Below are 22,453 nucleotides of genomic sequence, written 5' to 3'. Positions count from 1 at the left end.
TATAAAAATTATAATAAGTAATAATATAATAAAGGTATAAATGTATAACAGTGTAAAATGTATTATGAAAATTGGCTAGCAATTTCGACAAGCAAATACCAAGAAATAGGTTGCAGCAGTTTTTCTTTCGACTATACTTGCAAAGTCCGCGATGGGACTGAGCTCAAATAGCTTCAGAATCAGCGACTTTTTATTGTATGAAATCGCTGTCAATCAAAAGGAGATGCAGCCTTTCGACAGACCCTCCAATCATCACGCAGAAGCCCGGAGTCCATACCAGACCACTCCTCATTCACCCCCAGAGACGCTGAGCGTCCGTGGGCGGGACATAATCATGTTCATTTCAAATACTTATATCACTGACAACAGTAGTCCGGCCAGGATATTGTCATTTAAAAAGTGAAGTTGCAGCCCTCAACTGATGTTGATGTTGTCATCTTGTGTTTTGGCCTGAAGCGCCACCCTCCACCTATCTACCAATCACGAAGTCAGTAGTGTTTCGGCATCTGGGTTGCCAGCTCTGCTCTAGTTACCACAGCTACGTAGCAGCCTACTTTCCTGCTGGATCCTGCAGCCTATCTGGCAACCTCGAGTCAGGGGGGAGGGGGAGGGGGAGGGGATACACCGCTCTACAGTAATTTGAAAGTGATTGCAGTACCAGTTTTGGCCACAATCTTACATACGGCTCCTTTAACGTTTTTTTTCCTAGCGTAATTTTTTTTAGTCGAAAATTTCAGGACTTCAGTCGACCAAGATTTTCTTTGGTTGATTACAGCCCTAGTATTTACGTTGTAATTCATCTACTGGATAAGTATGCGCGGCTAATCCCAGCATCTCTGCTGTAAAGGCTTGACGAATCCTGAATGTGGTCTTGGTTTGGGATACTGGCGACACTGTGAATGTCACTGAAGCACCTCGCAGCATGTGGAGGTCTTGTCTGACTGTACGCAGTACAAGCTCTTTTGGTCGACCAGGCAATCCCGAGCTGCTGTGCTGCTGACTGAAGGAGGATTGTGCACTCGGACCCGTCATCCAAGTAAGTAAGTCTCTAAGCAGTGGTTGCCATTTCTCAAGAGTACTTTACAGATCTTCAACAAGACACGCCGGCTGTCAGTGGGCCGATCTAGGTACAGTGTCTCTGCAGTCATGTTCACCAAGCAGCTCTCTGAAGGTCCGATCTTAGGCTTCTCAGCAAAGGATCGATCATTAACCTCGTGAAGGATGTATAAGTGTCAGCGATTACAAATCTTGCTGAGTGTCTTGAGGTTACATTGTGTGGCTTGATGGGCTCGTCCACAACGCCAACATCTCTTGTGTGATTGTATCCACTGTACTTTCTGATATCTGTTTAGTTTCTAGAAACTTGCACACCCATTCTGGTAGTGGTCTTGAGCGTCGCAATATGGGCAGAATGTCTTCCGGTCTCTGGGCATAGGGTCAGGAACTTTAACTGGCATGTCACTGCTGTCTTTCTCCGTGCCAAGGAAGCTACTCGTGGCCTTAAATGGCTGTCTCGTGTCTCTCTGGTGTGCCCTCTTGTGAATGATTACAGATTTACTTGCTAGAGGATAGAACCTGGTGCTGTCTTCTTGAACTTGCAGCTTGAACTCTAAACATGCTGATAAATCCAGCAAAGTGGGGATAGGAACTTGCTGGGGATGGACAGATCGTCGAAAACTTGTCTGCAGATCATGTGGAAGCTTACACAACAGTCTTGATACATGGGAACCGCACTCTAACTCCACGTAGCCTTTATTCCCCAGTTGCTGAAGCATACTCACTAGCGAGCGAACTTTCAATGCGAACATCCGGAAGGCTCTCACATCTCCGTGACTGACATCCGGACTGTCCATAAGTTCGGCTATTCGCTGAAGTGCCAACTGGTGGGGCTGTCCATACTGTTGGTTAAGCGCCTCCACAGTCTCTGAGAAGGGGAATAATAAGTTGCAATATGAGTCTGCAATCAGCAGTGATTCCTCAAACCAAAAAGTGATCGACGAGAATCTGGTACTTAAGCCTCTCTGTAACGTCCGCTGGCAGGATGTTCTCCAGAGCGATGCGCAGCCGCGAGAACTCTCTAGGATCTGGCTTAACGAAGTTCAGGATGGTGGGAGCTGGTCCCCTATAGGTACTCTCTTGACTGGGAGGAATATGTAATCTGTTTGAGCTATAGCCACTTCTGCTATCATCAACTCTGTCGTAAGATGTCTGTGGGAAAGACTGACGCTCTGTGGGTCGGGCGTGATTAGGCTGTGACGTCCTCTCCAGCTGCTGAAGCCTCTGTTCTAAGTCATGCAGGCGATCTTATCTGAATGACTCTGCTGTGGTGTCAATTGGTCTTTGAGGTAGCTTGGATCTAGGCAGAGGGATGGGCCTGGCAATAGTTGTGATCTGCGGAGTATGGACACGGGGAAGATATACTCTGTGGATGACGACTGGAACGATCACTCACTGCAAGTAGGCTCAACTGTGCTTCCAGGGCCTCATTCCTCTCCTCCAGTTTCTGTATACTCATAGGAATGACATCGCAACTCCTCAGTCTCCTTCCGCAACTGCTGGAACTCTACTAAAACTTCTGATGACAGCTCAGGGACGGGGGGGAAGTATGTGCTCGCTGTTGTTCGTACTCTCTACTGGGACTCCACTCTATCAGAGGCTGCCATGGCTGCATACTTGCTCTATACTCAGGGGAGGTGGCGGCGAGTTTGAGTGCAGCCGCTCCTCGCGATTCTAAATCATCACTCATCTCAGGGGAAGAATCTACTCTCTGTCTTGACTGTAGCCTCTGTTGATGATCAGTGAGCTCAAAGTCTGACAGGTAACTAGGGAGCTGCACCGCTCGTCTGGGTCTGACGGTGAGCTAAGGAAGGTCAGGTCTAGGATCTGGATCACTCTGATGCATCATTCTTATGACAGCTCCTCAATCCGGATCGAAGGACCATTTGTGGGGTAGACTAGTGGGGTGCTGGTGGATATTGAGCAGACAAAGGCCTAAGTTGTACACTTTAATGGATTGAGGCTTGTAGAGGCATTTACAATCGTAGAATTGGGTTGAGTGAACAATTGTAGTACAAGTAGTAGAGGGTATGGTAGAGTAATCTGGAGTGTAACGTAGTATGAGTGGTTCTAAACAAACAGAAAATAATACTAAATTAGTAATGAACAGTAATAACAATAATTAACTCAATCTGTCAATTATATGTACATTATGTACATAATTATACACATAGCAATCGATTCAGACATGTAGGGCCTAGATTAGCACTCAAGAAAAATGGCATCACGCTCTCTGACACATGAGCTCATGGGAATCGATACATATGGTTTAAATAATGTGAACAATTTCCCTTTCACAGTAAATAAGAACATACACATACCCAAAATGACTCAAAGGGACTACAATATTATACATAAATATCAATATATAGCTGTCTCTGTATGCTTTTCCGACTATTTTTCTTACCTTCTTTTTTTGCTGTGGATGTTTTAAGCATATCACTCCATAATCTGTCTCTCTATTAAATGCCTATTCCCGAACTAATATCGAAACAAAATAACAAAATAACCCAGGTAGTCTCATCTACGAGACGTTTAGGCGTCCTCCAATACTGACAGCTGGGCTCATAGCTTGCAGGTTTGCTTAGTGGCAAACTTTTTTCATTTGATTGGTTCAACCACCACCCGCCTTAATTTAATTAAAATATCATTTTTCGTCACATCATCAGCCCGATCCACAGTTTATCCACATCCCTAGTGTGTGTGTGTGTGTGTGTGTGTGTGTGTGTGATTTGGCTCGGCCCTCCCTCATGCAGTATAATTGGTTGACATCGTGTGTATGATTGACAGGGACAGAATGTGAGGCTGATCAGACAGTCGAAACGAATGTGTGTGCGCCTTTAGGCCTATATAATTCTTTTTTTGTTGTTCTTTGAATTAGTCAATTATTAATGACTTAATGCAGGTCTGTGGTCACTGTCTCAAAGAGCATGCACAGAGTCCAAATTAAAACAATTCCCCATCGTCCAAATTAAACAATTCCCCATCGTAAGTACACATTGATGGCCTAAGACACAAAACGAGCGGTTTGTGTGAGAAAACGAACAGTATTTATATCGTTTTTACCTCTTATACACAGCCACGTCCAAGTGATCTGAGGGCGCGCGCGCATCCTGGTGTGTGACGTGTACGCAGACTGGTGCATAGATACACTATACACCTTGTCTACGGCAGTTCATTGGAACGAATGTCTTTAAGGCGACATCTAGTGTATATATCTATGCATATGTTTAAATGTTATATCTATGTTTAATTTGGACTATGGAGAATTGTTTTAATTTGGACTCTGTGCATGCTCTTTGAGACAGTGACCACAGACCTGCATTAAATGACTGACAGACAAGAACGGTTTGACCTAAAAATATCAAAATTGAAACTACTGCGGAAAAAAAGACACCTACATCTTGGATGCCCTTGAGGTAAGCTAAAACATACAAAAATTTAATTTCAAAGTGAACTATCCCTTTAAGTTATGTTTATGCACTAAACAAGACCAATAACTTTGATTTATTAACCTATTAACAAAGTATACCCCATTTTCCCATGATATGTACTTGGCATTTGCCCACCGGCAACTATAGTTGCCGTCTGGACTTTTGACTAAGTATACAAAAAACTATAGATCTCTTGTATTTGTTTTGTTTGGATGATTCTAGACACCTTCATTATTATAAAAAATACTTATTAGTAACATGAAAATGACCTTTCTTTGGGAGGGTTTGCCTTCACCATATGCTTCTTGGAAGTAGGGGTAGGAAGTTGACAGCCTCATGTGACAGAGGAAGTGAATACCTTTTTCTTTTTCTTGAAATCCTTTATTTGGTTGTTTGCTTGCATGTCATTGAGACAAAAAACATGGATAACATCTAGAAAAATACTTACAAAAGGAAAATGACATACACTCCGGTGGGCTTAAATGGTAAATTGAATTGAATAAATAGCAGAATAAAAAAAAAAAGACGACGTTGAGTGAGACGTTCATTGAGACGAGTGCATGTTGCAAAGTAAAGAGCCGATCGGAACGCCATACAGAGACAGAGAGTTGTATCTGTCAGGCTACAACCCGTCAATTCATCCACTTCTCCCAAAATACATTAAGTAAAGTGGCTGGTGAAGTGTGAGAAGAATAGTCAATTTTATAGTTACCTACACAATGTGTATCTACACGTTATCATAATTTATAATTGAGAGGATTGTTATTGCCGCTTCCCTGTATTTTACAAACTATAAATTTTGTTTTGCTAGTACTTGCTAGCTCAGCGCCAGCCAACGCGCGAACGCAAATTTGAATTTAGAAGATGATCAACTATGATGATAAAATTGAATTTATAAAAATGAATTTATGACGATAAATTCATCATAGTTGATGATCACGCAATCTGAACATTAAGCACACCAGTGTGAACGATCATACACGTCAAAGAATTAGCGATCACATGCGGTGATTATGCTTCTTACGTCCGTTTCGGAGAACCAGAGGGCATATTTCAACCGACAGGCATTTAAGTGGCACCGAAATGAGGCACCGAAATCTGCGTTTTGATTCAGTCCGGTTACATACCGATTACTTAACGGTTCCATATCGGTACCCGGTTGCATTACCCAACCCTGCTCAGGATAGCCACCTCTCACTATAGCCAAAAAACATACCATAATTTAGTAACATTACCATTACAGTCCTTTCTGTCTTAATTCAATAAGCTGTATTTTTTGATTAAATGCAATACATTTGAATATGTATTTTCTCGTGATTTCATCTGACTCCATAAATGAAAAGGTTTTAATGATATCTGTGCATCATTAAATGTGAGCGAATGTTTGACTATTCTTTTTAACTCTTTAATGAGAATAATTTCAAAGTCAGTTAGAATAATCAAATGTAACAATTTATTATGTCAGGTAAATGTATCATGCCAATTACATAATCAATTCAAAGATAATCAATACAAAACAGCCAAAGCTCTGGATTAAAGAGAAAAGATGCAAACCCGACATTAAAATACATGATGCTAAGAATTTTGGTCATTCTTAGCATCATGGGCCAACTTGAGTTACAAAAAGGCCCCGATCTTCTCGTTGCATTCCATTATATAGACAGAACCTCTTTCACATGGAACCATCTTCTAACAATGGAAATTTGCATTCAGAGTTGACACCTTTTGGGGGTGGGAGACCATTTGCCAGGAGACCACCATCCTTTGTGTGCCAGTTATCCCTAAACTCTTAAAAACCTTATTACCTTTTGTTTTACTTATTTGGAAATTAGACATTTGTACCAGTCGCCCTGAGACATTTCAAATGATACCAAAATGTACAATACTCGATGATAATCATTCACATTAAACTATATATTTTCTTGGGTGAATTCAGGTGATCTGAGCATGAGAGAGAGGGGGTGAGGGATGAGGGAATGAAATGTAGATTAGGATGACTCGGAGGTGAGACTTTCGTCTCGATAGTGCACAAGGGGGAGTTCAAATGTTAATTTCCAGGGAGGTCTTTTGTCCTCTCAGGGTCTGGTCGCTCTTCAACCAGACTGTCCGGCATTTTCTAATTTCTCAATTCTTACATTACCAACTAACTGTTACTATACAGTATGTGTTGTTCTTTAAAAAAATGGACTAATTTCATAGAAATATTATTCTGTTAGTCTCTTGCTTTCAGTAGTAGCAGCTGAGTGGTGTATTAGCCATTTTGAAGAGCTACAGTACTTGTCATTGCATGTTATTTGGTTGGAGGGATGCCAAGAGCTTCATGCACTAGAATTGAAGACTCCATGGAATCCATAAGGAATGTTGACAGGCACTTCAGCTCTTCCCTGTTCTTCAAAAGTTTTGGCATCTAGGACTAAGAGAAATGTACTCTTATCCTGCAGAGAGAAGAGAATGAAAGGGTTTAGAGTTTAGACAAAATACGCATGTTTGTTTTTTAAATGTCTTTTTCTTTTCTTTTTTTTTTTTTTACACATTCAGGGTACCTTAACTGGTGTGATGATCACAGACAGGATGACTCCATCGTCCTCTTCCTCAGCACTGGGTGAAGGAATGAAGACAGGCTCTGATGGGTAGAGATCAGGTTGGCGCCATACCTGTAAATCAATTCATTCAACAAACATAAACACTCTTAACATTGTGAGCCAAATGGACAAGAAAAGTTTTACTGCTGTCATATATTACATATTTTGGGATTTTTTGGTCATTGTAGGTATCAGTAATAGTCCCAGTTTAGCAGCTATGGTCATAATTTGATCTCACCTTGAACTTTTTGCTCTCCAGATCCATCTTAATTAAGGAGTCACCCACTAGGTGGCGAAAGCCACAACCATAGTAGTATCTATAAGGTTTGGTGTTATATTTGGCGTAGTTAATATGAGGAAACTCCAAGCCACCATAGTCTTTCAGGTCTTCACCATGTAGATCCTCAAATGTGCAAAACACCTGTGAGAGAGACATTATGTAGTCCTAAAAAAGCTGAAGACTTTTTTAGTTTAAAACACGCAAATGCACATTTTGTGACATGTATCAATCACTGTTATCTTGAGCACATAAAAATGTGAAGGTCTAAATATTGTACTTACACTACCGTTCAAAATAAGTCTCTAATGCTCACAGAGGCTGCATTTATTTGATCAAAAATACAGTAAAACAGCAATATTGTGAATTATTACAATTTTAAATTTATTTTTTAATATATTTTAAAATGTAAAAATGCTGAATTTTTAGCAGCCATTACTCCAGTCCTCATAGTCACATGATATTCTTATATATGAAACATTTCTTATTATTAACAGTGTTAAAATTGCTGTGCTGCTTAATATTTTTTGTGGAAGCCATGATACATTCTTTGAGGAACAGAAAATTCTAAATATTATAAATGTATTCACTGTCACTTTTAATCAATTTGAAATGCCCTTGCTAAATAAAAAATACTGACCCCAAACTTTTGAATTGTGCTGTGTGTGCTGGCAAATATAAGCAAATAATACTACAGACCAAATTCCATTAAAGACAGTGAAGAAAAAACAAGCACATAACACACACATAATGCTGTTGTAACCAGCACAAAGACAACACCTGGTTTTTAGTTCGGCAGACAGCGGTGGCGGTGCTGTCAGGCCTTGTGTTGAGATTCTGTTCCAGTGGTGTTTCACTGGTGATGTTGAGAGGAAGCACAAAACGACGGGGAAGTGGCCGGCACATGGTGTTATACATCTGACAGAAAAATAGAGAGTGGCAGGACAAATGAGACTGTCATTTATGTAATAATAAGAATAAATTGCATAATACTACTACTAATAGGCTTAATAATAATAGCAGTAGTATTGTTAATGTTTTTGTAATAATAATAATACACCTGCTGGCAGATGGTGTTATACATCTGAGAGAGAGAGAGAGCGACAGGACTGACAGAATGTAATTTATGCTATAATAACAATAATTATTAGTAGTATTGGTATTGAGATAGACAGAGAAAGAGAGTTTAAGGAAGAACATAACCTCATCCAGTGCCTCTCCTGATTGACGCAGGTTCTGGACGAGGAAGTTGTTTATGGACTCGCCGTCGTCAGAGCAGCACATGTCTAGCATGAGGAATCCATCCTGCTCAAAAGCATTGATCTGATGGAAGGTGGACAAGGCCTTGGTGTAATACTTCACTGGCATTTCCTGCAAAGAGAGATACTGAGTAGTTGGCTAAATTGTTAAGAAATCTTTAATTATTTTTTCCCTTAAATATAATCTGATAATGTATTTATGTTCTCCATCAGATTCGTTGAACCATATGAAGCACAATCAGTGAACAAATATAGAATAACCTCATTGTGCCTCTGTGAGACTTGTCATGATAGTTGCCTCACCTTTCCAGTTTGTTTGTCAATAAGGTGGAACATGGTTTCCTGGTTGGGGTCCCAGTAAATACCCTCATTTAGGGATTTCCCCCTTAGTTTACCAGTCACTATCTTAAACAGATCCATCTTAATGGGCTGCTCGATGAACACTACATAGTTCTCTGACATGCCTGAAAGATTCAGGAAAATAAAATGTTTTTTTTTCAGTGCTGCACATTCATATGATCACTCCATTCATACTATATGATTACACCATTCAGAGTGCCTAGCAATAAAATGGCACATGACTTTAAGAACATACAGTGGATGTGCAATAAAATGACACATGATAGTCATTGTTGAATGACTACCTGTCTGTCTAGGAGATCTGAACATAATAAACATGACAGATTTTCTTCTTCACTCACCAAAGCTGTGATAATAAGAGGGTTTGGATTTGTCATGAGGGGCGATAGAGCATACTATCTTGGCTCCCTCTAGAGTATCTGTTGAACTGTCTCTTTCAGGGGGCACCCTGATGATGTTATAGAGAGCCCCTATAAAACACATCACAGCACAACATCATGCCTCCTAAACATCGGTCAATATAAAAGGAGAAGACCGGAACCTAACCTTTGTTTCCGTATGAGTTGCCCATGTTGTAAGCCGTGCCATCTGGATCAATGTGTGGATGAGCAGTAGCACCGTTCACAGCTATGAACTTGCTCCAGTCCACCTACAAATAATCATCCTTCCTAAATTAGACATGACTGGTTGTTGGTCTAGGTTGGTGACTAAAAGCTGGTTATTCTTCATACCTTCTGTTCGGACTTTAGAGTATCTGGATCCACTCTGTGCATGTAGTTTGTCTCTGTGCTGACGTAATAGTCACCCTTGTATTTAACAAAGTTGACGCTGGCATTATCTGTTGGCTCTGGAATTAGAGAGAGAAAAATACCTTTTATTTATTTATTTATTTTTGGACTTTGAGGTGGCAATGGATTTAAAACCTTAGAACCTTTTTGACTCAAAGAACCCTAATATTCGAAGGTATTTCTTATGTAATTTTGACAAAGCTGCTTGTTTTCAGACTTTTTTTTTATTAACAAAACCTGGGATTATTAATTATAGGCTATTAAAGGTGCACTATATAATCAAAAGGTGTATACATCATCAAAATGCCTCATATCATCATCAATTTTCTTTTTGAATAAGTCAATACATCATCAATGCTTCTTTTTGTCTTACCCTGATTCACTATGGTAAGCCTATTCTAAGTGTTTATATGAGGAGCTCTTTTCCAAAACGCAAAAATCCATTTAAATAGTTTTCAGGAAAAAATTTTTTTTTACCTAGACCCACACATTTTGTGAATATGCAATTTATCCTGTTAAAATGGTTTTTTTTGGCTCAGTTTGAACATGTTGAACAATGATTATTAAATCAAACAACAAAATTGTTGATGATAAATTCAAAATTATTTTTTTCTTTTCAAAACGCTATAAATCCATCCATTTTTTTTCCAAAACGCTATAAATCCATCAACTTTTTCCAAAAATTGATGGTTTGTCTTAAAAAAAAAAAAAAAAAGGCATAATAAATACATTGGCATTCAGTAAAGTGTCGAACCCATAAAAAGTAGAACCATTGTCCACTTTACATAGAACAAATCACGACATGACCTTGTGTGAGTGAGTGGCGTTCACACCAAACGCGAATAGAGCGTCTGGCGCAAGTGATTTTCATGTTAAGTCAATGTAAAGACGCGTTTACGCGCATCTGGAGGTCCTGCAGCGCGAGGCGTTTAGCGAATTGAGTGTCTGGCGCGATACGCACGAGTGATTTGAGCGTGAGAGAGCGAGCGAGAGAGAGAGAGAGAATCCTGATTAGTCCAGAGGATATATCGCGTTTAGGCTAAAAATAGGTTCGGCGCTTATCGCGGTTTGGAAAGAAACTGCATCTTGCAGTACATTTTAAACAAGGAAATATAGCGATTTGGCATGAAACGTTGATGGAGCAGTGAATAGGTTCAGTACACAGCAAAATGACACGACAAACTCATTTTTCTTTAAAATGGCGTTTATCGCGTTTTGGAAAAGAGCTCTTCATATTTTAGACCTGACAGGATGTTTTTTGCGGGAAATACATAATTTGCCCGTGCGTGTCTCATTTTACATGTAAATAGAGAAAAGTTGCTCAGGCAAATTCGGCAACTTTGACGCGTGCATGTCTCGTATATGCTGTGGTAGTGGTTAGTTGTTTGTAACAACGAGCGAGAAAGGTTGACATAGAGCACGCTAAATCTCGTACCTCCATGGAATCAACCGTTTAAAAAAAACACTGAACAGAGGAGAGTCTGCTGGTGAAAAGAGCGCGACAGAGCTAGTAATACAGTGAGAATCAGCATTGGCTTGGCTTGACGAGAACCGAGGGATTTGAAATGTTGTAAAAGTGACATGGAGATGGCATTTTATTACTCAGGCGAGTAGGCCTATGGTATTTTATGCCATATGAACTAGCTTTCTGATAGAGTTAAAGCATTATCTATTATGGGTTGTTGTAGTGCTGTGCTGGAATTTATTTTACCGTGTCCGGTTATTTTTACGTTTTAATAATGTATTCAGCTAGTCAGCTTGAGATCCTTTCCATCTAAACAGGTTATGTCTCTTAAGCCTAGTAGTGAATGTTTTATTATGAGCAGTAGGATAATCTCTCTCTCGTTTTTTAGTTATGAAAAAGACCCAAATACATCCGCACAGTCACGCGAGCCGAAGCACAACCAAAACAATATTCTTCCGCAAAATGCATGCGGGTTTTGTTTTTTTTACTGTTAGAAGACTAAAAGTTACATAGTGTACCTTTAAATTAACTACAATTAATTTAGCATTTACAGAAGTTTCAAGAACTGTATATTATTCAATAAAAACAATATTTTTTGCGGGGGAAATGATTTCAAAATGATTTCAGTTTCACCTTGATTTTTTGCATTTTAATTTAGATTTGAGTTTAAATTAGATTAGAGATAACAATAATAATTTATTATTCAAACACTTTTAAGTCAGCCCCTATGGGCCCCAGCCCCCTGGATAAGAACTACTGGTTTAAAATGATGAAATTGTTTTTACAGACATTTTTATTTACAGTATATTTCTTTTCATATTGATTTTAGTTGTGTAACCCACATATCCAAATGCAAACCTCATGATGGCATTAAGTCACACTTCCACCATACTGAGAGCTTAATGGATTTTTTTTCTCCATCCAGTGGTGGGTTTTGTTTATTCATTTCTTAAGGCATTGATCTTAAAGATGGTTGTGCAATATTTTATTTTAAAAGAATATTTATGTCAGTTATAGTGTCCAGAACATTCTGCCAGCTCCATCTCAACACTTTAGTAGTCGTGTCACTTTAGTTCATCCTAATTGAGTGCTTATGGTGTCTGATTTAAATGTGTTCTCATGATTACAGACATAGAGTTGTTTGTCTAGGACACACTTTAGACACACTTGGACGCTTCCACTGACCACTCGTGTCCTCTTGAGCAAGGCTCTCATGCCTCTTTACTCTTTCAGAAACAGAAAGAGCTTTTTGTAACCTGTTTAAAGCAGACAGCTATTTGTGATGTTTACATTTTCTAAACTGATTGAGATCCGTTTCACCAGCCAGCACAGCTAACCTCCTTACTATCATTCATACACATATCCAACATCTATACATACTTATCATCTCAAATCTGGACAGGAAGCGCTGAAAAATGTTCTTGCAGGGATCAGGTAAAGCCAAAGTGCCAAACTCTGACACCATAATGCGGTTCCTCTCGCTGTTCTGCGTATACGAGTCGCTGCTCAAAAAACGGCTTCTGTATGTCACCTGACCGTCCTCGATCCGAAAGCGATGCATCAAGGCCATGCCATCAAACCAGTGGTTATAGCTGAGGAAAAATTGACATGAGCAAGAGTGAGCCTGAATATGCAGGTTAGAGTCTGAAAGACACATTATTGTGATCAAACAAATCACAAATCGAAATTTAGAATAACAGCCTTGTGTGAAAGATTTCATTAGTTGTCCCTAGTTTGGTCACTACCTCCACCACGGCATATCCCAAATTACTGAATTACACCTTTCAAAATGTCATTAGCTGTATAGCCAATTATTAACTGCTAACCAAACAGATTAGTTCATTTCTTTTACTATTCCTTACATTCCAGTGATGTTCTTGTAAGATAAAAATAAATCACCATATATTAACAGTAGAATAGCCATACTCACTGCTGATTCCCAAACTCAAACTTTCCTGGACCATTCCGCAGCAGACTCCCACGGATCCAGGTTGGGATGGTGCCCTTAACTGTGGTTGGGATGGGCTCAGGTGTCTCCTCTACAGAAGTTACCAAGGGACTGATGCTTGGCAGCCCATGTACTTTTGTGAAGTATGTTCTCTGAGCAGCAGCTGTAAAAATCACAAATGATTTACATGATATACAAAATCTGATGATTTGGCAAGTTAACAGAACAGAAACTGTTCATGAAAAAAATGAACAATAGATAATGTAATAAAGATGCACTTATGATTACAAAGGATCTAAAATCATGATAATGGTAATACAATGTCATTTTATAAAGAGTACTGTCACTTTTATATGGAGTTCCTCAGCAATCTAAACTGCAAGCCCGAGTTATGTTAAATTAGCCGTAGTAAGTAACAGATTTGCAGACATACAACCTTGCTCTAACCATCACTATTTGGGTCAGCTAAAAGAACAAAGGATTGAAGTCAACAAATGACAGAGCTGAAATGGCAGAGAGTCAGCGATATTACAAAGAGAAGTATTACCTTTAGAAAAACAGTCCCTCTCTAAACACTCACATGTACGGGGATACTAATACACTAATGCATAAATAATGAAGCAACTACATGGACATGCACAGACGTTTCTTTCAGAGAAGTCAAAGTTAAATTAAGTTATTCATAAGTAAGCTGTGACTGCTGCAGCTAAATTTAAACGTATGACATACTCAGACTCAAAGTATATCACCCTCTCTCATATGAATACACAGGCATGTGCACTGCCCTCATACGCTGCATTGCTTCACCCACGCACAAATGCGAACAATCACAAAGCCTGTGCATTAGCGTACAACAGAAAGTTCAAATTGCAGATGTGCATCCATGCAGAAGAGCTCTCATTCTTACCAATTTGTTTAGGCTTCCTGTAGGACATCCTGTAGAGATGTGAGGCTGCACCCTTGATCAGATCAGAGGATGAAGAAGAGTGTACGACAAACTGTAAAGAGCAATAAAAACTATGTGCACGCAGAAGGAGAAGGGAGGAGACAAGCTTTCTTTATGCAAGTCTGATCTTTTGCCAGCTGTTACATCACACGATTACGTGACAGCGGGGAGGGGAGGGCCGTGTGTGAGAGAAACGACAAGGCTGAACAGTGTTTATGAGAGGACTTGGATAACACTACAAAATGCACTTACACAGTTAAATTTATCATTAGGAGAAATTTGCTTTGCATTATTCCATGCAAAAGTGCATATGGTACAGGATTCATATGCATTGTTCACATTAAAGAGATGAAAATATGTCATTAAGCATTATGTAACCATGTGCATCACATCATAGTTGTTGTGGTTACTGATAATTATGTAAATATTTGTATTGATTGTTTTAATATGACATTAAATAATGACATAAGCCACTTGTTACAATAAGCTAAATACTGTGAAAGTTTGGTTCAGACTGAGATCAACAAAAAACAAATCCCTCAACTGGTCTAGTGGTTCATGGGGCCTATATGAAGCCGGTTTAGGTGGCTAGCCAGGTATGTTTCAGTTTAGTTTGCGCCAACCCTGGGTTTTAGGCACCATGAAAGTGGTTTGGCTTCTAGCAGTGTTCATCGCCATAGTAACTTACACTCCACGGCTAACCTGGTCCGGGGCAGGTTATGTTCCAGGTAAGAGGTTGCAAACCGAACTTGGACCAATCAGCTGTGACCAAAGAGACACATGTCTGATGCGATAAGGTCACTCCACCTGTTTCTACTCCAAATTAAAGGTCACTACATAGCAAATGATTTTTAAAGACAAAATCATCTGGCTTTTAGGAACACTTATTTAGAATAATAATTTTGTATGATTTAGATATTATTTATGTAATTATTAATCGATCACACGTACAATTTTAGTTTATCAATTATTATTACGCACAGTTTAAATGAATAAATATATGAAGATAATATAAATACGCTTTAGAATCAATAGATAAAGCTATAAAATGACTACATGTGAGCTTAAATGTTCAATTCTCTCTATACCTTTATCAACTGTATATACTAACTTCACAACTTTTACTTGCACCGATATAGCAAGACTTTTTCTTTTAGATGTTGTGTTTCATAAACAGCTATTTCTTCTTGTTGTGTAAATTAGTTTAAATTCTTAATATTTTTCAATCTCGTAATATTCTGCAGGAGAGAGAAGTGAATCGCGCTGCTTCTCTCACGAGAAATGAATCGCAGTTTCATTCTTTCTCAGCATGTGATTGGCTGTTCGCTACTGATGTCACACCTAAACTCCTAAACTCAGGAACAAAGCCTGGGTTGACAGATAAAGTTGATGATCAGCATCATGGTACTAACAAAGCCTGGTTGGATTGGTTTGGTTTTTGTCAACTCAAAACTAATCCTGTAACCCTGAGTTTGTTCAACTACCATCATGGTACAGGTCCCTGTTTTACATTCAACAGATTTTTTACTTTTACTTTCAATCACTATTTACATTTAAGCAATCCTTATCTTTGTGTTACATATACTGTCTTGTGTTGAACTTTTGTCTGGATCTCAGTTTAGTTGGCAACAAAAGCTAAATTGTCACAGCTCTTGGTTACAACAACAAACAAAGTTATGATAAAATGCAGAGATAATCAATAAGAAAAGCTTACCTTTGCTAGTCCTAAATGCATTTTAAGCACACTTGTTGGCATGATTAATGCAAATACAAGAGAATGCCGTTAGCTTAAAATTCTTATTTACACTCGACGGAGCAGTATGACCCACTTTACATACACTTTAATCCTAATAAACTCATTCACTTCCTGGTTATATCATTCTTTGGCTCACTGTTTTCTTATAACTGATTCATTGTTTTGAGACTGTGAAGTATTACTATGCACAGCATTCTTATGAAAGTCCATATTTATAATGTTTATAATGACAAGATATTTGCAGTGAATGTCTGTCAAATCAAAGATTATAGGAGACTGTGATATTTTTATATTTTTGACCATATGATGCAGAGGTCATGTTCTCTTAGCCTTCTTTAGAAAGTATTACAAGTATTTCATTATAATCAGAATACAAAAATAGGAGGTAAGATTGATCTTATGAGGAATATGACTTTGAAATGAACAGATGTTCATTCACTCAAGTCTTAGTGCTTATATTTTGTGTTTTTTGTTTATTACTTTTAACTCTGCGACTGTTGGCAGGTGACGGTGACATTATCATTTAATTTGTTACATGTCTTATAATAGCTCTAGAAGAACATTATACAAAGGTTATTTGAATAGCTTTCTGGTTAAATGCATCCAAACTAACCAAAGAACTTTGACTACTAAATGCAATCGCCAAAATAAGTAAATATTTATTTTTCCAAGTCCACAGCAGTCTGGAATCATTATTTAGGCTACCTTTTATTTGTATTCTGTGAAAATATAAAGGTCCTGCTGGCTTTTCAGAGAGGTGTTCAAATACTTTCAAATCAATCTTACAAAACATTTGGTGCCAAGTAAATACGATTTTGTTCAAATATCAGACTCAAAAAATATATCTATTTGAATTTTTATTATATCATATATTTGTACTGCACTGCTAAAGGAACAGTGAGAGTCCAATAATTTAGCATTATAAGTTTAACAAGATGATTTATTTTTATTTTATCAGTTGGGGTTATCGAACTCCAACCATGAATCAACTTAAAAAGCTATTCAGAAAAATAAATAAATAAAAGCAGTAATGAATCTGAGCAGTTTATTCACTGTACAATAATCTGATAAGTTACAGCATTTTAATACATTTAACATTTTAAGAGGACTATATTATCATGCTTCAAGTAACAAATACACAAATGTATACACAAGTAAAGTTCTTGGTTTTAATGCATATTGTAAACAGATGTGACCTACGCATTCCCAATAAAACTGAAAAACATTGACCTCTGCTGGAGACCAACAATAACTGCTGAAATAATAAATACTAATTAACAAACCATAGAGATTTGTCCTAAACACACACACACTGCTTGTTCTCATATACCAAAAAGAAAAACAAATTATCAACAACCATGGTGGCATGGTTTCTGCACATTTTTTAAAGTCAAAGTTAAGGCTTTTTTTAAGACCTGAAGAAATAAAAATGAATACTATACATTAGAGGTGTGCAATACTGACAAAAACATGTATCTCAATATTTTCAAAGATTTTGTTGATAACAATAATAAGATGATATTTTGCTGAATGTGTTTTTGTGCTGGTACCATGGCTGGTTTAGACAGCTGACTTACAAAGACATTCATATTATTCATATTCAATGCTTGCAAAAATGTAAATCACAATGTTAACTTATTGTTCATTTAACTGTTGTATAACATAAATATCACATTTGCAATCATGCTGATATTTGGGGGAAATGGCACTCTTGTTTGTGTGATATTGTAATATATAACTACATCATATGATATACATATAAGACAAAAACTCATCTGGGCAAAACTGCCCGTGTATTTTGAATTTTGGAGGCATATAACTGCATACATCACACAGTGAAAGTACGAGTGACATACTTGATGTAACCTCGCATATTGTTAAAACAATAATTACGATAATATGCGTTACATATCGCACACCCATAAAGAATAATCTTACATTTGGACTAACATTTACCAATTTTCTTCTCCTTCTTTCTTCCTTTCACGCGTGCAGGAGACAGTAGGCTATATTATAAATTATAAGGCTATAATTGTCAAGTGAACAAGTAAAAATCCAGAATAATAAAAATCACATAACGGTCATTTTTAATTTGGTAAAGTATATTTAGATACATCTACTGTAAGTCAAAGTGTCATCTAAAATGTAAGACATCTCAAAAGTAAAAATAAGACTTAAGACTTCTTATGGCCTTAAATTTAAAAAAATCTAATTAAAGACTTTTTAAGGATCTGCGGGAACCCCGGGTGGTCCTCGGAAATGCACAGTAATTACAGGTCATCTACAAATCAATATATATATTTTTAATTTCACATTTCTCTTCATTTAGCTAACAACTAAATTGTCTTTGTGAAATATCGTTGCAAATATTGTAAATCAAACATGTAACATATGTAAAGAGACCTTAAGTTGTCTTCTGTAAAGCTGAAGGCATGTACCTGTTCAAGTACCTAAACAGCAATAAATCATTCAGAGTCAGTAAGTTATATTTATATTTGCCAGAGCAGGGCCACTGCCTTGCAGAGGCCAACATCATGGTAATTGAAATAGCAGAGACCAAAGAATGTGGCTGTAGAGAGCATAAAAACACCAGCTTTAGCCAGCTTGATCTTAGCATCACCATGGACATAGTCGGTAAGAACTTGACCAATCCCCCTGCAGAAGGAGAAACGTATTGGAGAGTGTTTACATCATTTAAATACATGACCTCACTGATGAATGAGGTGCCTCATTATAGTTCACTTTCAATAAAACACCTGATACAACAAGCATAATAGAGCAGGACTCTTCAGACACACGAGTGTGACACACACTTACCAGTGTCCGTGCAGTGTGAGAGCTGCAGCAACAGAGTAATCCACTACCGGACCAGGACACAGGTATGCGGCTGGAACCATGCCTAGCAGAACTATACTCAATACCCGTTCACCCGTCCAGTGCTTGGAGGCTGCCTTTGAACTTAAGACAGCTAAAAAACAATAAGAAAATTTCATTTCATCTGTTAACATCCAATTGTGTATGCAAAGTAAGAGAGTTCAAGAAACAGTGTCTTCATTTTTGCACAAAAGGAAATTCACTTGTAATTTTTATAATACAACTAAGTTTTAAATGTTAATGTCCTTATTTCAAAAATATAACAGCAACAGTTTCAAATTCAAAGTTTCAAAACAGCCTATAAAAATCTACACTGTAAAAAAAAACACACTTATTTTAAATAAAAAATGTAAGTTATGTTGCTGCTTTAAATTAAGTACAATCAAATTGGCTGTACAAGTCATTTCAACTTTAAAACTGACTTAAAAATCCAGCTGAGTCTCGTATATAGTAGGCTACTATAACTGCATAGTTAAAGTAATGTAACATATGTTGTCATGAATTATTGATACATATTATTTTTACAGTGCATAAAAAATACAATAAATGGCTCTTCTATCAAGTATGTCATTACAAACATTAAATTAATTAATGTTTAGATTTTCTTTTTAAACTATAAACAGTGAGAAAATGTTTGTACTTACCTTTACACGTCTTCCAGCAGTATGGATGAACTCATCATAATCGAGTGTCTCTGTCAGTTCGCGTTAAAGGAATCGCTAGACTTGGTTTCTTGCAGCAGTCAGTATGGATCGAGATATTGAATTTAGGCTTAGTTTTAACTGATCGATATTTGCTTTGCCCTTTTCAAATTCAACTCCTCAAACGAGCAAATCACTATTACACGTTTTACAACCTTGCGTCGTAAAGATAACATTGTGGACGCGACTAACAGAAACTGAGGAATCATTGTTAATGTTTAATTTTGTCAAGCGTTATACAACACCTGTCCTGTATGGGGAGACGGGAAACACGGAATCGCCTGTAATTGACCATGGAAACGTGCATTTAATCATTCTTAACTAAATAAATAAAGTTATATAGTGTGATAAGACGTTTATTTGAATTATTATTGTTTAATAAATTATGTCGTAGGCTTTGGAAAATGTCCAACTTTCGACTGGGTGGGACACATTTCAAAGTGGGTGGCCCACCTGGACCCACTCCTAGCTTCGCCAATGGGTAAGAAAATGACTGAAATGCATTTAATAATCAGTTATCATTGCTCACTTGAGTGTGATGAAGCTGCGTGGATCCTCCCAGCAGGCAATGGGAAAGGCTCTACATCTCGATTCTTCTGATAGGCAACCAGCCCACGAGACAGGTGTGTGTTGCAGAGAAGAGCAGCTGCATATTTTACGTTTGAAAATGTATATATTACAGTAGACTATAGACTAGAACAAATATAAACAACTTGAAAGACAAAAAAAATAATAATAATGCTCCGTGACTAATTTATGTGATGCTAAATCTGTCAACATGGCAACAAACAGCATTTATGTATCGTATAACATTATATAACTCTCATATTAATCAGTCCGGATAAAATGTTAAAATGGTGACTTACGTCTTATTCCTCTTTGGCAGACAGTGCTCAAACAAATCAAGCTCGCCATGATTGTTTAACTAAGGTCAGATGATCAGTGATTTTAGGGACGAGCGGTTTCTTTAACAGCGGGTAATTTTCTCATGAGTCCGTTGTTTCACTAAAACTACTCGCTCACGCCGTCTATCGCTCTGGGGGACAGTAGTCAAACAACACGCACACACACTTTCGCTATCTTTGCGGGGACTCTCCATAGGCGTGATTATTTTTGTAAAAATGTTTTATTCCCTAACCCTATCACTATCACAGAAAGCTTTCTACATTTTTACATTTAAAAAACAAACAAACAAAAAAAATACCATCATTTAGTGCTATGTTTATTAATCCATTTCCCTCGTGGTGACCGCTGGCTGCTGGTCCCCATAGGTGATGGTTTTACTATTCTAGTGGGGACATTTGGTCCCCACAATGTAATATAAACCTGTACACACACATAATATAAAAATGAAAATAGAGCTAATTAGAAATAGATGGCAAAATTTTCTTTAAAATAAAAAAGGTATTTTCTTTGAAAATGTAGGCCTACATAGTGTAAAATTAAGGAATAGTAAGATAACTTACTATGAAAAGTGTCTCTTTTCAAAGAGTCACCATACACATTTAAATGAAATTTAGCAAAAATCTAAATTACATTTATAGTATTCTTTCATTTTATTTGAGGGGATATTATAAAAAACAAATATAATGTTTCCTAAACACAAAGAAAAAGTGGGGTCAATGTTATCAATTATAAATCGTCAAATCTTTCCAAAATGTCCTTACATGAGCACAATGACAAAATAACCGAAACAAGGTTTCAGTCAACGTATTGCAAAATGAACAGGTCAAATCAATATCCTTTTTAAATTTAACAAGAAAATGATTTAGCCTATATCTGCGTAAGGTTTTGAAAGTTCTTTGCTGAACTTTATTTACTAATAAATATTAGTTTGGTATTAGTTTGGCCTTCCATAAAGTCTATTCCAATAAACAATATTGGCATGGTGACAATGGACAAAATTATTATTATTATTATTATTTATTTGTTTTCAAGTAAGGAGCAGATTTTATTAACATTAATATTAACATTTTATTAACATAAAACTATGGGGGCAAAACAAAGTTTCCCAATTGCAGTAGTAGGCTTATCAAATCAGTCAAAAGCAGAAGGAGGCGCAAAATACTGTTTCAGGTATTAGCTCTGACATTAGACCCTGTAATCGCATCATAACAATAGCCTAGAAAACTCACTTGGTGTCACTGGAAATTTATGGACATTATGGATTTCTTGATTTCATAATTGTTCAACTCTTATTATGCCTGCTAAAAACCATCTTTCAAAAAAAAAGATTTATTTAAAAATAATAGGCAAATTGTTCCAAATGATCTATGGGCCGGGGTGAAAAGTTATGCTTAGATAACAAAGACCAAGGAACATTCGTTTTTGAAAGCAATGTAAGTTCAGAGGGATTTTGAAAATGCTCTAATTGCAAATAAAGAGAAACAGACCACCTAATTTGGAGAAGAAGAAGCCAGAAATCTTTCAATTTCAACCTTGTCATGACGTCATATTTCTGCGGCGGAAGTAGTTCCCTTCACGTCCATGCTTGTCAGCGAGCGTAGTATCTTTGTCCTTCACACATGTCCCTGTGTATATTAATCTGTAAGTAAAGTCTTGCCATGGCTGATTTTAATTCTAGCTTTGACATGCCGTCGGCTAGTTTATCTGAAAACGCGGAATCTGCGGAGCTCCAGCGTCTGATTGCGGTGGAGCAGCAGAAGGCTCAGTTTCAAGCCCAGGTAACGTTAACGTTACCTTTTCAGTATCGCTTTTCTGTCATTCAACACCAGTATTAGCAAGTCTGGTGGCTTTAACAGTGTTTAACGCTCTTTTCATAGGTTCACAACTTTACAGATGTTTGCTGGGATAAGTGCATGGAAAAACCGAGCTCTAAGTTGGATTCACGAACTGAGACTTGTCTCGTTAGCTGCGTGGAGCGTTTCATCGACACGACGCTCGCAATCACCAACCGCTTCACGCAGATGGTGCAGAAGGGCGCGCACTGAGTGAAGCACACCGTCCTCAAGGACAATTGGCACATATTCTTTATGTTTCTGGTGTG

General features: G+C 37.6%; 3 protein-coding genes across 3 annotated transcripts; 1 reads left to right on the top strand and 2 right to left on the bottom strand.

Moving 5' to 3' along the window:
- Positions 1–6,582: 6,582 nt before the first annotated feature.
- Positions 6,583–15,964, bottom strand: bco2a (beta-carotene oxygenase 2a). Its single transcript, XM_079870402.1, has 13 exons — positions 15,830–15,964; positions 14,077–14,167; positions 13,152–13,332; positions 12,602–12,813; positions 9,700–9,815; positions 9,515–9,617; positions 9,310–9,438; positions 8,912–9,072; positions 8,553–8,720; positions 8,130–8,267; positions 7,311–7,493; positions 7,034–7,144; positions 6,583–6,925 (listed from the first exon to the last, which is right to left on the bottom strand). The coding sequence occupies exons 1-13, from the start codon at positions 15,869–15,871 to the stop codon at positions 6,809–6,811; spliced, it is 1,752 nt and encodes a 583-aa protein (XP_079726528.1). The 5' UTR covers positions 15,872–15,964; the 3' UTR covers positions 6,583–6,808.
- A 939-nt stretch (positions 15,965–16,903) lies between these two features.
- On the bottom strand, positions 16,904–20,463 carry sdhda (succinate dehydrogenase complex, subunit D, integral membrane protein a). Its single transcript, XM_079870403.1, has 4 exons — positions 20,313–20,463; positions 19,976–20,092; positions 18,689–18,839; positions 16,904–18,526 (listed from the first exon to the last, which is right to left on the bottom strand). The coding sequence occupies exons 1-4, from the start codon at positions 20,359–20,361 to the stop codon at positions 18,361–18,363; spliced, it is 483 nt and encodes a 160-aa protein (XP_079726529.1). The 5' UTR covers positions 20,362–20,463; the 3' UTR covers positions 16,904–18,360.
- Positions 20,464–21,911: 1,448 nt separating this feature from the next.
- timm8b (translocase of inner mitochondrial membrane 8 homolog B (yeast)) lies at positions 21,912–22,453 on the top strand. Its single transcript, XM_079872828.1, has 2 exons — positions 21,912–22,130; positions 22,230–22,453. The coding sequence occupies exons 1-2, from the start codon at positions 22,011–22,013 to the stop codon at positions 22,395–22,397; spliced, it is 288 nt and encodes a 95-aa protein (XP_079728954.1). The 5' UTR covers positions 21,912–22,010; the 3' UTR covers positions 22,398–22,453.

Source organism: Squalius cephalus (genome assembly GCF_949319135.1).
Source record: "Squalius cephalus genome assembly, chromosome: 5".
Taxonomy (NCBI): Eukaryota; Metazoa; Chordata; class Actinopteri; order Cypriniformes; family Leuciscidae; genus Squalius; species Squalius cephalus.
The sequence above is the reverse complement of the archived record's forward strand: the minus strand, read 5'-3'. Positions and strand labels throughout refer to the sequence as shown.

What these genes read in the sequence shown, in the direction of transcription:
- bco2a (XM_079870402.1), bottom strand. Translation starts at nt 15,871, where the DNA reads ATGCCAACAAGTGTGCTTAAAATGCATTTAGGACTAGCAAAG. An exon ending in CAGGAAGCCTAAACAAATTG is followed by an intron (nt 13,333 to 14,076) that starts GTAAGAATGAGA and finishes TGATTTTTACAG; the next exon opens with CTGCTGCTCAGAGAACATAC. An exon ending in CTCTTATTATCACAGCTTTG is followed by an intron (nt 9,073 to 9,309) that starts GTGAGTGAAGAA and finishes TGAATCTTTCAG; the next exon opens with GCATGTCAGAGAACTATGTA.
- sdhda (XM_079870403.1), bottom strand. Translation starts at nt 20,361, where the DNA reads ATGGCGAGCTTGATTTGTTTGAGCACTGTCTGCCAAAGAGGAATAAGA. An exon ending in CTGCCAAAGAGGAATAAGAC is followed by an intron (nt 20,093 to 20,312) that starts GTAAGTCACCAT and finishes TAAAATATGCAG; the next exon opens with CTGCTCTTCTCTGCAACACA. An exon ending in CTCACACTGCACGGACACTG is followed by an intron (nt 18,527 to 18,688) that starts GTAAGTGTGTGT and finishes CTCCTTCTGCAG; the next exon opens with GGGGATTGGTCAAGTTCTTA.
- timm8b (XM_079872828.1), top strand. Translation starts at nt 22,011, where the DNA reads ATGGCTGATTTTAATTCTAGCTTTGACATGCCGTCGGCTAGTTTATCT. An exon ending in AGGCTCAGTTTCAAGCCCAG is followed by an intron (nt 22,131 to 22,229) that starts GTAACGTTAACG and finishes CTCTTTTCATAG; the next exon opens with GTTCACAACTTTACAGATGT.